This window comes from Sinohyriopsis cumingii, chromosome 3 (genome assembly GCF_028554795.1).
Source record: "Sinohyriopsis cumingii isolate HCF-2022 chromosome 3, ASM2855479v2, whole genome shotgun sequence".
In the NCBI taxonomy this organism is placed as follows: domain Eukaryota; kingdom Metazoa; phylum Mollusca; class Bivalvia; order Unionida; family Unionidae; genus Sinohyriopsis; species Sinohyriopsis cumingii.
Window position 1 is genome coordinate 98,064,198 of NC_142963.1, and position 14,891 is coordinate 98,079,088.

The window sequence follows — 14,891 nt, forward strand, 5'->3', positions numbered from 1 at the left end:
TTTCTGACATCTCTGCAAAATCCAAAGATGTGCGACAGTGGAATCGCACAAGAAAATTTTCTGGTATCACGAGCAGCATTTGTCTGCGTGCAGCGAAACCTAAATTAAATTCTGCATTAGCACCATGAACCACCGGCCACACATCAGCGTCAGCGTTATTGGCATTATTTCTTGGTCGTCTAATATTGTACTGATCACTGTTAGGATGATCAGAAGTGTCCTTGGCAAACATCATTGATGGACCGGCTGATCTTGTATAATCATCAGAATATCTTGCTAGACCAATTATTGTTGTAGCAACATCGACATCCTTGTGAATCGCTTCAATATTTTTTCCATCAATGCTGTAGATAGCACTATCAAACAAAGCCATAATTCCGTTATTGACAAAACCGATTTTAACATTGGGTCCGTATTCTGTATCATCTGTTTTTATAATTTCTCCTTCTATTTCAATAAATGCTTCAGCGGGCAGGAAATATCTACTTGTATCCTGGACCTGAAGTTCAATTCGCGTTTGTAGTGGAAATCGCGCGTCGTAGGAATAATACTGGTAATCACGCACTGATTCATTTTTAAGGACCGGCTCGTCTATGTCGAATGCTGGGTCAGATTCCCGTTTAAACATTTTATTATAGAAGTTATCGTCTAAAACGAAGACCACCTCTCGCCACCAAACTTGTGTTTATTTGTTCAGTCCCTTGATTTATCAAGGTCGCTAGTTTTTGATTTGCGGCTTCATTTATTACTTTACTAACATTTGCTGGCATGTCTGCGGTGGCTGGTAATTTTAGCGGCGGAGGTTTTCTACGTATCAGTCGTGCTAGTCTGTCCTTGATTGCCAGGAATGCTTTAATGGCAGCGCTACCAACAGCGCCAGTAGCTTTATCTTTAATAACATCAATGGCTTTCATCGATAATTGTTTTGCGATCGGTATTGCTTTAGGTGCCATTCTCGCGAATAAACCCTGAACAACATCGCCTAATCCGTTTCCATAAGTCATCCTGTATACGGGTACTCGTGAATTTACCACCCTGACCATGACTGGTTTACAATGAGAATTGTGTACGATCATTTTATTTAATTAGTTATTTCTCTAATCGCTGTCGACGAGTTTATCAATAAGTTCTCGATAGATGTGGGTATCCATGACGCCGCCTTGAAATAATCACTGACAGATATCAGCCGCTTCATTAATTATTTCTGGTGAGTTATTTCCGGTACGCCTTCCTCCTAAGAGAATTTCCAAGGTGAACGGTCTAACCACTTCGACCAGATGGAAATTTCCGATAGATACACCCAAATTTGTTGTAGCTATTTTTCCATCTGGACGAGTGTGACCGAAATCGTGTCTCTGAGAGAACAGTGATGATAATATGTCCATTCTTGCAAAATTAAACAATTATTTTCACCATCATCATATGTATTAGGATTGTAGGTTATAATCACATCTGAAACGTTGGTACTAACCAATATACAATAATGGGAGAGAGAGAGAGAAAGAGAGAGAGAGAGATAGATCGTGGACAGACAGACAGATTCTAAGATAAAATCTAGCTCTCTCCACATCGACTGACATCTGTTTAAACAGGTGCTACACCTTTGTACACCAGTCAGATAAGGAACTTCCTTTCATCCTAGATAAGCACTGAGGACAGACAGGGATTATAAACATGGGTAAGTTTTGTAAAAAAAATTCTCATATTAAGTATTTTTTATTACTTTATCAGTGAGGACAACAGATCGTAAACATGTCATAGGAAACAAAAACATATTTTGGAGAAGTTTAAGATGAACTAATATATTATACACTGAAATCAGAAGAATGTCAAAAGTGGGTTGTAAATTGTGTCCATCTCTCACCTGATGGTCCAGTGTGCATGTAACTAAAAGGATCAGGCGAAAGGATCGTATGAAATAAATTCCTATATATTCTCAAGACTAAAGGAATTTAATTTGCTTTTAATATTATAAATGACGAATAATTATTTTTAACGAGGGGCGATTATGGCATTACTTTCCACAAGAACCAAAATCCCCAATCCTTTTACGGATTTGGTCACAAGTAAATACCATTTGGGGTTAGATAGTAAAACATTGTTTGGTCTTTCTAGGTCATCAATTATAAGATAATACAACTATAAATTGAGAAAATATTAAAAACGTTACTAAATAAATGCGGAATAATCATTAGACTTGACTTATCTGATGAAAAACGTCATGGTACAAATCTCACAAGGATTAACTATATGGTATCTCAAGGGCGTATGGATCAAATGATCAAATTCAGCATAATATGCTTTCTCCAGGGTAGAAGATGTGTCACAGCTCAGCCGGGTTGTTTTCGAGAATGTACCTCTCTATGACACGTCACCGCAACCAGTCCATACGCTGATTGCACAATAATAGTCTCACAGTGACGAAAAAACACAAAGGCGTTTCTCATGCGATTGTCGGTGACATTTCTACGTTCGCGCGTCATCAGATTAATCAATGTATCAAAACTAATGTGGAGATTACATGGAATGACACCACAATGGATTTACACATTAACAACCCCAGTTTACAATGGACCGCATTGATAACCAACGAGGTCATCAAGTTAGCAATGTCGTCCTGACATGTCTTAAATGAAGCCGTTGTAGTACCACTCGTAAATGATGGGCAACTCTGTATCTGCGTGTATTACTTGTAACTCCTCACGTGAAAAATGCGTTGATAGCCTTTCACGAGATGATATTTGCCAATGTGTTACGAGGATATCATTCATGTTAGATCTAATGCGTGGTTTGGCTTCAAACGGGACCAGTATCTCTCCTGACGCCATGATGGTGTTCTCCAGGCGCGTACAAATATCTTACAATCGTCTCATGGCTTATTATAGATAAATTTAATTTGGTCATTTGTAGGTTCTAATATTGATTTGCTTTTAATGAGTCAGCGGGCTTCAACATGTGATTGCATTATTTAACACAGTCACGGTGGCAGAAAGTTTTCTTTAACCATTCGTGAGATATCTATGTTTGCGTTAGCATTTCCTGCGCTTATAATGCGGGGGTTCACTTATAATACGGGGGTTTGTTGCAATCGCTCCACACTGTCACGATGAATTTTGTACTTTCTGTTGTTTCATCAACTTTCACACCACCTGAGAACTTCCTTTGCCATGATCAACTTATAAAAGTTTTGGCTATATTTGTGACCCTTGAACGCACATACACACGCACAGAGACACACACACACACATACATACATACATACATACGCACACACACACACACACACACACACACACACATATATATATATATATATATATATATATATATATATATATATATATATATATATATATATATATATATATATATATATATATATTCGCTTAATAGAATATGACTACTATAATAGCTTAATAGAATATGACTACTTAATAGAATATGACTACTATAACTATGAAATATCCTGGTTGTAATCTGCGCCTATTAAATTTACAAAAAATCACAGATGTCGTTATGGCTCATCAATTTCTAGGTCAATACAAATATTTTTCAGTATCAGCAACAAGCTGAAATAAACTAGTTGAAATCTCTGCCCAGCTTTCTATACTCAAGTATAACCTTAATGGTACATTTTCATGTCACACATATTTCAGCGTTACTCACAATTCCAATTAATTGTGCTGGCGGACTAGGAGTTTCAAAACTTCCAGACATTGTTTAGCGTGGTGTTAAGGAAGATGCATCGTTTCAACCTGATGATTCTAGGTTCCGAAAACTAAATTTGCCATATCATCCTTAATTTATATAGGACTTTTCTGAGCAGCGACATCCTGTTTCTAATGCTAGAAGTGTAAATATAAAATTTTGTTTGAAATAGATTACACATTTGGAACATTTAGTCCTCATAATAGTTTTTAATACAATTTAAATTTAAAACAAAATATATAAATTTAAAAATCTACAACATGAACGGCCAAGTTATAGACGTTAACCAATGAATTCATTTTTAGACGATAGGTTTGAGAGAGAGAGAGAGAGAGAGAGAGAGAGAGAGACAAAGAGAGAGACAAAGACAGATATATATATATATATATATATATATATATATATATATATATATATATATATATATATTGAGCTGCATAGTTAGATCAAGGTTAACCTTGATTGCATGCGCTGTCTATTCATTTATTTAAGTTCTGTAATTATTGATGAATTTATTGGTTGTAAATTCATACTTCTGTTCTTCATTGAGTTCAGAAATAACAATGCATATTTTATAATTCAATTTTATAAGAATGACATAAAATTATTCGTTATTTTAATGTGTTCGGATTTAGTTCGTTTGCGTATACTAAAAATCATGTATCATAAGAGTTTTGTCCTCTGGCACAAATTGTGTGAATATGTGAATTATCTGTCTTCAGTGATTTTAGTCATTCACGCTGAGGATTTATTTTTCTATGTCTGAAAATATATGTCAGTGAATCGGTTATAAGCAAATTTAGTACTTGAGACAAGAGGTGAAGTCCATTAATTCGTGTGTAAATAATTTATGAATTCTTTCCAACATAATCGATGGTGTACCATTCGAAACGTAAGTCGACTGATAATTTAGCTGGTAAATTTATAATAATAATAATAATAATAATAATGAGGACTTTGTATAGTGCCTAATCTTTAGAAGCTCTAAGCGCTCTACAACATTAGACAACACCTATAAGATAAAAAACATATAATAATATTATTACAAAAACAAACACCATGAAATCAGAAAAACATTAAAAAATAAAAAAACATGCTGAGAATATTTCAGGTAGGAAACATTATTAGGTCTTTAAGTTTGTTCTTGCAGTCGAAATAAGTGGGTTTTGAGAGCCCTCTTGAATGTGATCATTGTGTCTTTGTGTCTAAGTTCAGTGGGCAATTCATTCCACGTTGCTGGGCCCTGGTATGCGAAAGAACGATGTACATATGACTTTGTTTTCATAGTGGGAATAACGAGCATACGATTGTCAGAAGAGGAGCGTAAGTATCTTGCTGGTGTGGACACATGGGTGAGGTCGGATAGGTATGTTGGACTAGAGTCCGACAGTGAAACGTAGCACAGAGAACAAATTTTGTGTTTCATTTTGGATCGAATGGATAGCCAGTGTAGGGTACAGAGCAGCGGGGAGGTGTGCTCTGATCGTGGTACTCTAAGTATGATCCGAGCAGCTGTGTTTTGAACTTTTTGAAGTTTCTGGAGTATATATTGAGATGAACCAGACAGAATTGAGTTACAATAGTCCAGTCTTGAAAGTACTAATGAACACACAAGTGTTTTAGTGGCATCAACTGAAAGATATTTGCGAATTGAGCTGATGCGTCTCGGCTCAAGATATACAGCCTTGCATATGGTCATGACATGTTGGTGTATTGTGAGAGTACTGTCCATAGTAACACCTAGGTTTCGTACTGATTGTGTGAATTTAATGTTGGCGTTGCTGATATTTACTGCTTGAGGTAAAGGATGTGAATGAGAAAGTCTTTGTGCTGTGATCAGAATGGCCTCAGTTTTATCATCATTCATCTGCAGCTTGTTACATGTCATCCATGATTTCACATCAGAAATGCACCTCTCTACACCTTGGATGCTAGCATCAACTTCAGTTGGGTGGCTAGGTTGGTATATTTGGGTGTCATCAGCGTACAATTGGTGAGACACTTGATGATGATCTATGACACTTGACAGCGACTGAGTGTACAGAATGAAGAGAACAGGTCCAAGAACAGATCCCTGTGGAACACCACAACATAGATCAACTGGGCTGGAGTGTATTCCATTTGCAGATACAATTTCTGTCCTGTTGACCAAGTAGGACTTGAACCACAGTAAGGCTGTATCATGAATGCCAAATACATGCTGGAGACGGTAAAGTAATATATCATAGTCTATTGTGTCAAATGCTGCAGACAAATCAAGGAGGGTGAGGAAATAGGAATAGATTGCTTGTGTATTAGTACGAGTGATCTAACTAGTTCTGTTGATTTTTGGTAGACAATTTCTGACGAAAAGAGTGCTAGGAGTTGTTGATCATTGGAGAAGAAACAAAATCTGAAAGTATTATGGTCGTTTGTTATGTTCGTATTTGAAGAAAAAACAAAATAGCTCAAAACAGACTGCACATAGGATTGATAGTGCAGACTGCAACCGAGAGGTTGGTGACCCGAAGAGGAGAGAGAGAGATAGACAGAGAAAGAGAAACGCCGTCTATCACGAACAGTGATTTGGGAAAGACCGGAAGCACCAAGTCATATTGTGATGCCAGGCAAGCTGAGGGGATCTGTCACTCAGTCATATGATACAATTTGTTACATCAATAACAGAACGGCTAATTTTGCAAATCATGTTCTGCGTGGAAGAGAATGACTCTTATTAAATTGCTGTATTTTGTACACGGGGCTCGTGTTATCATTCTCTATATATCTGCTCGGGTTCAGATCTTTCTCATTCCATCCATTAATTTCATATTTTACTTTATTGTTTTTTCATCTGGGCAATAACACCGTGGTAGATCATTTCCTAGGTAACGATAACGAAAAGCCATAAGGAGTGAGGATACCTCTCACATCTCCATCATCCACGACATTCATTATAACAATTTCACTGTCTGTCATTTCTCCTGACATGCATAACAGGCATCTTTATTTTTATAAAGAGAGGAAAAGTCATCAATGTATGCAGAAATCTGTAAATCTCTGACCAGAAATGTAAAATTTTGTGGTTCTACAATCTTCGATGGTTGAATATAAAAATGGATGAGGGTATTTTCTTTTACCGGATCTCTCTCTCTCTCTCTCTCTCTCTCTCTCTCTCAATGGTTCACCTTCATAAACCTATCACACCACGATAAGGAGAACCCGGAAGAAACTCTACTAATTTCTGTTACGACTAATATCATGCATTAAGTTTATTTTTATCAGACACCCACCCTAGCAATTTCGAAGAGGTTATAATTGATCCATATCCGACAACATTCACGTCCCCTGCAATATGTCTGACACCATCCAAGTTCCCTGCAATATATCTGACACCATCCACGTTCCCCGCAAGCTAGAGATAATCAAGATCGGCCAAAAAAGAAAATCGTTCGGCAGCTCCTGAAATTATTTCCACATTCAAACAATTTAGAACGACTACTTACACATACACAGTAAAATATAGAAATGTAAAGTCCTAGGTCACTGCAGAAAAATCATCTGCATTTATTGCCGATTTATTAAACTCCATCTAAAAGACATCAACTTTCAGACTCAAAATACTTGGAAGTCTATCATTCATTTCAATGATGGAGTAACCGATTTCACAGGTTTTCTCAAATGCAGTTACTATCGTGGAAAAATGCACCAGTATAGTTATTGTGTGAAGAGATGTTCTGGCTATTTGGCGTCGAGAAATTTTCTTCAAAGAGATCAACAAGGAATTATTTAATGCTTGTGATTTACTCTTAGTATGTGTAACGTGTAGACAGTAAATTCGTATCAATTCCAAAGAATGACACGTGCGGCCAACAAAGAAAGAGCGTCTTATTTGTGTAAAGTTGTCAAGCTGGAGCATCTTGTTTAAGAGGTATACAAATAAACCACGGAAATTTTCGGATAACCAGAAGAAGAAAAATAAATCTGTATAATTTTATGAATTGTGATTATGAATGTTGTCAAGACACTAGGATTCACAACCTAACTTTTGTGTCGCTCATCGCGCTTGTCACGACTATATTCTCTAAACTTTATTTCATCAACAATATTTAGCAGCTACCATATTCTTCCTGATTTCACTAAATGGGTTTTGAACCCACGAACGACACTTGATACCAATCTATCTGTAATAAATGATTAGTCAGATCGAGAGAATTTGCAAGAGACAATATGGAACACTCTAATTTTGCCCGACTTTGCACACCAGTGAGAGATAAGAGCACGGCACTGAGCGATAAGCGACGTACTTTGATCCTGGATATGTATCAAGGACGGACGTAGATAATAAAGATGGGAAAAATGGTTTGATCTATTTCTCATATTACTGACAGTAATTTATATTAATTTTAGAAATGACTACAACTTACTTTGTCAAAATAAGAAAGGGAGTGTTTTATGGCAGGTTCCATATGTATTAATACCTTGTACACTGAAATGATCAAAATCCTAAATGGATGGTCTATATTTGGTTTATCTCTACTGATGTGCCAATGCACAGCTCACTGAAAGTGTTAGAGTTGAAATTAAGCAGCTTGTAGGGACAAAACGTTCTCACAGAGCCAGAACGTTCAGTAATGGTAATTGCAGGAACCTGCGTTTACATCAGATTTTAAATGGTACTGAAATTACTGCCATTTGTTTCAGGGACTATTGTAGTGTTACTATTACTGGCAATAGAAATCGGACAGAATGGATTAGGTAAGAATTACCACTTTATAAAGTTGTTCTACACATGCAATTTCAGATATTTATACAGATTCAAATTCCTTCTTTACTCGTACGCGAAACATGCTTATCGAATGCAACACAAAACATGTTGTGAGTACGAAATCAAAGGTGTAAACAAATCTTTTGATATTGAACATGAATATTCTGATAAACCTATATGATGTTTGTTTATGAAGCTGATAAATCTTCTTGTAGGGTTGGAAGATTTATATTAATCACCAAATCATTCATTCAAATAAGACTATGTGTCATATCCTCCACTGTGAGACACATGCATCAATTCAAATGACGCTATTTGTCTTGACTTCACTTTGAATCATTCCATCTATTCAAATGGCGTTATTTGTCTGACCTTCCACTTTGAAGCTGTTGCATCCATTCAAATGCCGCTATTTGTCGTAAAATACACTTTGACATCATGCACTTATGCAAATGGCTCTTTGTTTCTTACCAACCTGCTTGACATCAATGCATACAATCAAAGGATTTAACTTGTCCTACCCTCCACTTTGAGACTTATCCATCCATTTAAATTACCCAATTTACCTTAACCTTTACTTTGACACCGACGCATCAGTTCAACTTACGCTATTTCTCTTGAATCATCTCAAATGGCACTATTTGTCTTACCTCCCACCTATTTGACATTCATGCATCCATTCAAATGACAATAAATATCCTACAATAAACTTTGACACCCATACTTCCATTCAAATAACACTATATGTCTTTCCATCTAACTTAACACATATGCATCCGTTCAAATGACGCAACTTGTCTTACCTTGCTCTTTGACACTATTCCATCATTTCAAAGAACGCTCCTTTATTCCCTCCGCTTTGAAACCCGTGCATCATATTCAGATGCCGCTATTTTCTTACCCTTCACTTTGAAATGACGAAAATTGTCATACCCTTCAATTTGACATCAATGGATCCAATCAGATGATGCCAATAGTGGAGGGTAAGACAAATAGCATCACTTGGGTGTCGAAGTGGCAGGTTATAAAAATAGCTTCATTTGAGTTGATGTACGGGTTTCAATGTGGAGGGTAAAATAAATAGAGCCATTATAATAGATGCATGGTTGTTAAAGTGGAGGGTGACAATGAATGTTGTTTGAATGGATGCAATAATGTCTTACCCTCCTCTTTGACAATATTGCATCAAGTGATGCTCTTTGTCTTACCCTACACTTTGACATCCATATATCCGTTCAAATTACAATATTTGTCTTTCCCTCATATTCGAAAGTCATGCATCCATTGAAATGACGATATTTGTTTACACTCTACTTTGGACGCCACTGCATTTATCGAAATGATGGTATTTTGTCTTACCTTACACTTTGATACCCTTGAATTCATTCCAATGTAGCTATTTGTCGTGCCCACTAATATGATACTTTGCACCCATTGAAATATCGCCATTTGTAGTACCCTCAAATTAGATATCCATGAATCATTTGAAATTACGCTATTTGTTTTAACCTCTACTTTGACACTCTTCCATCCATTCAAATGACACTATCTGTCTTACCCTCCACAAAGATACCCTTTCAACATGTCAAAGGACGCTATCAGACCTGCCATCATATTGTACATTCACACACATATTCGTATGATGCTATTTGTCTTACCCACCTTTTCGACATCCATGCCTCCAATGTAATGACGCCATTTGTCCAACCATCTACTAATACACCTATGCATTCATGTAAATGAGCTATTCGTCTTACGCTCCACTTAGTCCTACCCTCCAAATTTGCCATACATGCATCAATTCAGAATGGCACTATTCGTCTTACCATCCACTTTGAAACCGGAGCATCAATTCAAATGAAACTGTTTTTCTTATTATTTGCTTCGACACCCATGCGGCAATATAGATGACGCTATTTGTTTTACCCTGCACTCTGACACCATTCATGCATTAAAATTACCGTACTGTCTTAACTCCAATTCAATTGAAATGAAACTAGTTGTTTACTCTCATCTTTGACGTACTTGTATTCATCTTACCGTCATTTTTGATACCCGTGCATCCATTCCAATTTCGTTATTTGTCTTACCCTCCAATTTTACATTGATGCATGCATTGAAAAGACGCCATTAGTTGAGCTTCATCTTTAGCACCCTCACATTGATCCAGATGATGCTATTTTGTCTTACTAATTTCTTTGATACCCTTGCATCCATTGAAATGATGCTCTTTTCTTACCATTCATTCAAATTATGCTTATTTGTCTTATTCTCCTTTTCCAGATCCATGCATTCGTTGAAATGAGGTTATTTGTTTTACCGTTTACTTTACACCCATGCATCCATTCAAGTGATGATAATTGTATTACCCTCCTATTCGGCATCCATCGATTCATTTTAAATTTGAAACCCGTGCATCACTTCCATTGACGGTATTTTTCTTATTCTCCACTTTGTCATCCAATCAAATGACTGTTTGTCATATCCGCCACTTTGATACCCGTGCATACATTCAAATGGCGCTATTTTGTCTTAACATTCTCTTTGAAACCCTTACATCCATTTAAGAGAAGCAGGATCATTTGAATAGATGCAGTTGTGTCAATGTGGAGAGTAAGACAAAAAGGGTCATTTGAACTGATGAAAAGGTGTCAGATTGGAGGGAAATACATTGAGCTTTAGAATGAATTAATGCATGGATGTCAATGTGGAGGTTAAAACTAATACTCCATTGAATGGATGAATGGGTGTCAAAGTGATAATATCGTCAATTAAATGGATGCAATGACGTCAAGTAAAGGGTATGACAACAAAGTCATTTAAATGGATGCAATGGTGTCAAGAGAAGGGTATGCCAATAACATCAATTAAATGGATGCAATGGCATCAAGATAAGGGTATGACAATAGCGTCAATTAAATGATTCAATGGCGTTAAGAGAAGGGTATGCCAATAGCGTCAATTCAATGGATGCAATTGTGTCAAGAGAAGGGTATGACAATAGCGTTAATTAAATGGATGCAGTAGTGTCAAGAGAAGGGTATGACAATAGCGTCAATTAAATGGACGCAATGGCGTAATGAGAAGGGTATGACAATAGCGCCATTCAAATGGATGCAATGGCGTCAAAGGAAGGGTATGACAATAGCGTCATTTGAATGGATGCAATGGCGTCAAAGGCGTCAAAGGAAGGGTATGACAATAGCGTCATTTAAATGGATGCAATGATATCAAGAGAAGGGTATGACAATAGGATCATTTGAATGGGTGCAAGGGAAACAATAGGTGGTAAGAAGAATAACGTCATTTAAAGATATGCATGGGTGTCAAAGTAGATAGCAAGACACCCATGCTTTCATTCAAATGATGCTAATTGTCTTACCCTCCTACTTGACACCAATGCATAAACTGAAATGACGTAATTAGTCGTTCCATTCAGGTTGACGCACATACATCCATTAAACTGAGGCTATATGTCTTAACCTCGCCTTTGGGACCTATGCATCTATTCAAATGACGCAGTTCATTTTACTCTGTAGTTTGCCACACATACGTCATTCAAATGACACTCATTGTCTTACACTCCTCGTTAATCCATTTCAATGAAGCTATTTGTCTTGCATCATTTTTGATATCCATGTATACATTCAAATCACGCTATTAGTCCTACCTTTCAATTTGGCATCCAGGGAACCATTCAAATGACGTTATTTGTCTTACATTTGACACCCATGCAGCTGTTCAAATTAATCTTTTTATCTTACTCTCCACTCTGACATCTATTCATCCTTTCCAATGACACTGTTTTATGAGCCACTGTGACACACTTACATCCATTCAAATTAAGCTGTTTGTTTTAGTCAACATTTGACAACATTCCATCTATTCAAATAAGGCTATTTGTCGTACCCTTCATTTTCCCACCCATTCTTCCATTCAAATGAAGATATTGGTGTTACCAACCTCTTTTTCACCATTTCATTAATTCAAATGTCGCTATTGTTCTTAATCTTCTCTATGAAACCCTAGCATCAATTAAAATGATATTGTTTTACCATTCACGTTTTAAACCATGAATCCATTTAATTGACGCTATTGGTCTTACCTTTGCAATCAGACACGTCCATCAATTCAAATGACGTTGATTGTCTTACTCTCCAACTTGACACTCATGAATCCATTCAAATGACCCTTTTTGCCTTACCCTCCACTTTGAATCCTGTGTATCCATTTAAATAACGCTCCTTCTCTTACGCTCTACCCTGATATCCATGCGTCCAATCAATCAAAACCGCTCCGGTGGCCTTGTGGTTAGAGCGTCCGCCTCGGAAGCGGGAGGTCGTGGGTTCGATTCCCGCCGAGTCATACAAAAGACATACAAAATGGAACTAACAGATGCCTCGCTAGGCGCTCAGCTTTAAGATGTTTGTGTTAGGACTGGTCGGCCTGGTGTCAGGATAATGTGACTGGGTGGGACATCATGCTACATGTCTGCGTAATGATGCCCCAGTGCTAGACATCGCTATAAACTGCCACACTGTAGACATCGTAGCAATATGACTGAAAAATTGTTAAAGCTACATTAACAATCCTAGTCACACACACACACACCCGCGCGCGTCCAATCAAATGATGCTATTTGTCCTATCATCCATTTTGACGTCCATGCATCCATTCAAATTTAGTTATTTTGTCTTACCTTCCACTTTGACACCCATTCATCAATCCAAATGACGCTAATAATCATACATTCCACTTTGATATCCGTGGATCGTTTAAAATGACACAAACTGACTTCTCTCGACTTCGACACAACCGCATCCATGCAACTGCGGCTTTTTGTTTCACCCACTTTGAAACATACATTCATTTAAATGATGTTATTTTGTTATCTTACTTTTCACTTTGAGATCCATGCATCCATCTAAATAGCGCTATTTGTCATACTCTCCACTTTAGCACTTACTAATTCGTTCAAATGACGATATTTGCCTTACGCTCACTTTGACACGAATAGATCAATTCAAACGACAATTTATGTCTTACCATCCAAATTAACACTTTTTTATCCAACGAAACGACGCAATTTGTTTAGCATCCACTTTTACATTCATTCATCCGTTCAAACTAAGCTCTTTAACAAATATTATTATTTCAGTGAATGCTTCGGCAACAAAACGGAGGGTAAGACAAACAGCGTCATTTGAGTGGTTACTTCTGCGATTCAAGTGACTGGTGAAACAAATATCGTCATTTGAACGGATGTACGGGTCTCGGTGCGGATGGTAAGACAAATAGCGTCATTCGATTGGATGCATTGGTGTCAAAGTGATCGGTAAGACAAGTAGTGTGAGTTTAAAGGATGGATCGGTGTCAATGTCATGGTTAAGACAAACAGCGTCATTGAAACGGATGCATAGTTGTCTAAGTGGATGGTGAGACACCAATCTTTCCATTAAAATGACGCTGCTTGACCTACCGTACCCATTAACAACGATGCATCTATTTAAATGACGATATTTGTCTTACAATCCACCCTGACACTAATACATAAATGCAAATGACACTATTAGTCCTGTCCTTCAGTTTGTCATCCATGGTTGCATTCACATGACGTTTGGCTTACGCTTCGCCTTTACACCCATTCATCCATTCAAATAAAATTATTCCTCTTACCCTCCTGCATCCATTGGAATGACAGTATTTATTTTACCCTACAGTTTGACATGCAGGTATCTATTCAAATCATGTTAATCGTCTTACCTTCCACTATGCCATATATGCATCTACTCAAATGACAATTTTTGTCTTACCATCCAATTTCCGTCCATCGATCCATTCAAATGACATATTTTACCTTGCCCTCCACTTTCACTACCATGCATCCATTCCAATGACATTATTTATTTTACCCCCCCCCCCCGACACACACACATTGAAACCAATGGATCCATTCAAACTACACTACTAGTTTGTCTTATTATCCAGCAGATGACACTTTTAATCCTACCTTCCACACGCCTGTCGTTTAATACACAATTGCACAATTTTCTACCTCCTCTGTCCAAGTTATTTTATGCGCTTGTTTTACGCAATTAAAACTGAATGTCTTTCTTGATAAAATTAAATAAAGAATTTGTATGTTTTAACTGCATGCATCATTCAAATATGAAACAAAATTAGTAACAATCTCTGACATACTTATTTCTAGGTACTGTGTTATATTTGAGACAACATCATCAAGGCTATGATTCTTTGGTTTTGTTGCCTTGGAAAATCATGGTGTATGTGATATGGTACCTTGTATAAGCTTCTTCCGTGTTATATGATACCTTGGATAATCATCTTGTTTATTATCTGGTATATTGGATAATAATCAAATCTGATGTGTAATCTGGAAAAGGATATTGTGCTCCATAAACACGACAGCAAACCTAGT

General features: G+C 37.0%; 1 protein-coding gene across 4 annotated transcripts in view; it reads left to right on the forward strand.

The window, feature by feature from the left end:
* Window positions 1–1,626: 1,626 nt before the first annotated feature.
* Window positions 1,627–14,891, forward strand: part of LOC149803363 (uncharacterized) — a 63,783-nt gene continuing 50,518 nt past the window's right edge. For all 4 annotated transcript variants that reach the window (XM_089953068.1, XM_089953070.1, XM_089953071.1 and 1 more), the window contains exons 1-2: window positions 1,627–1,678; window positions 8,389–8,442. In XM_089953068.1, coding sequence (XP_089809194.1) covers window positions 1,675–1,678; window positions 8,389–8,442 — 58 coding nt within the window. In that variant the 5' untranslated portion in view covers window positions 1,627–1,674. The remainder of the gene's footprint in view (window positions 1,679–8,388; window positions 8,443–14,891) is intronic.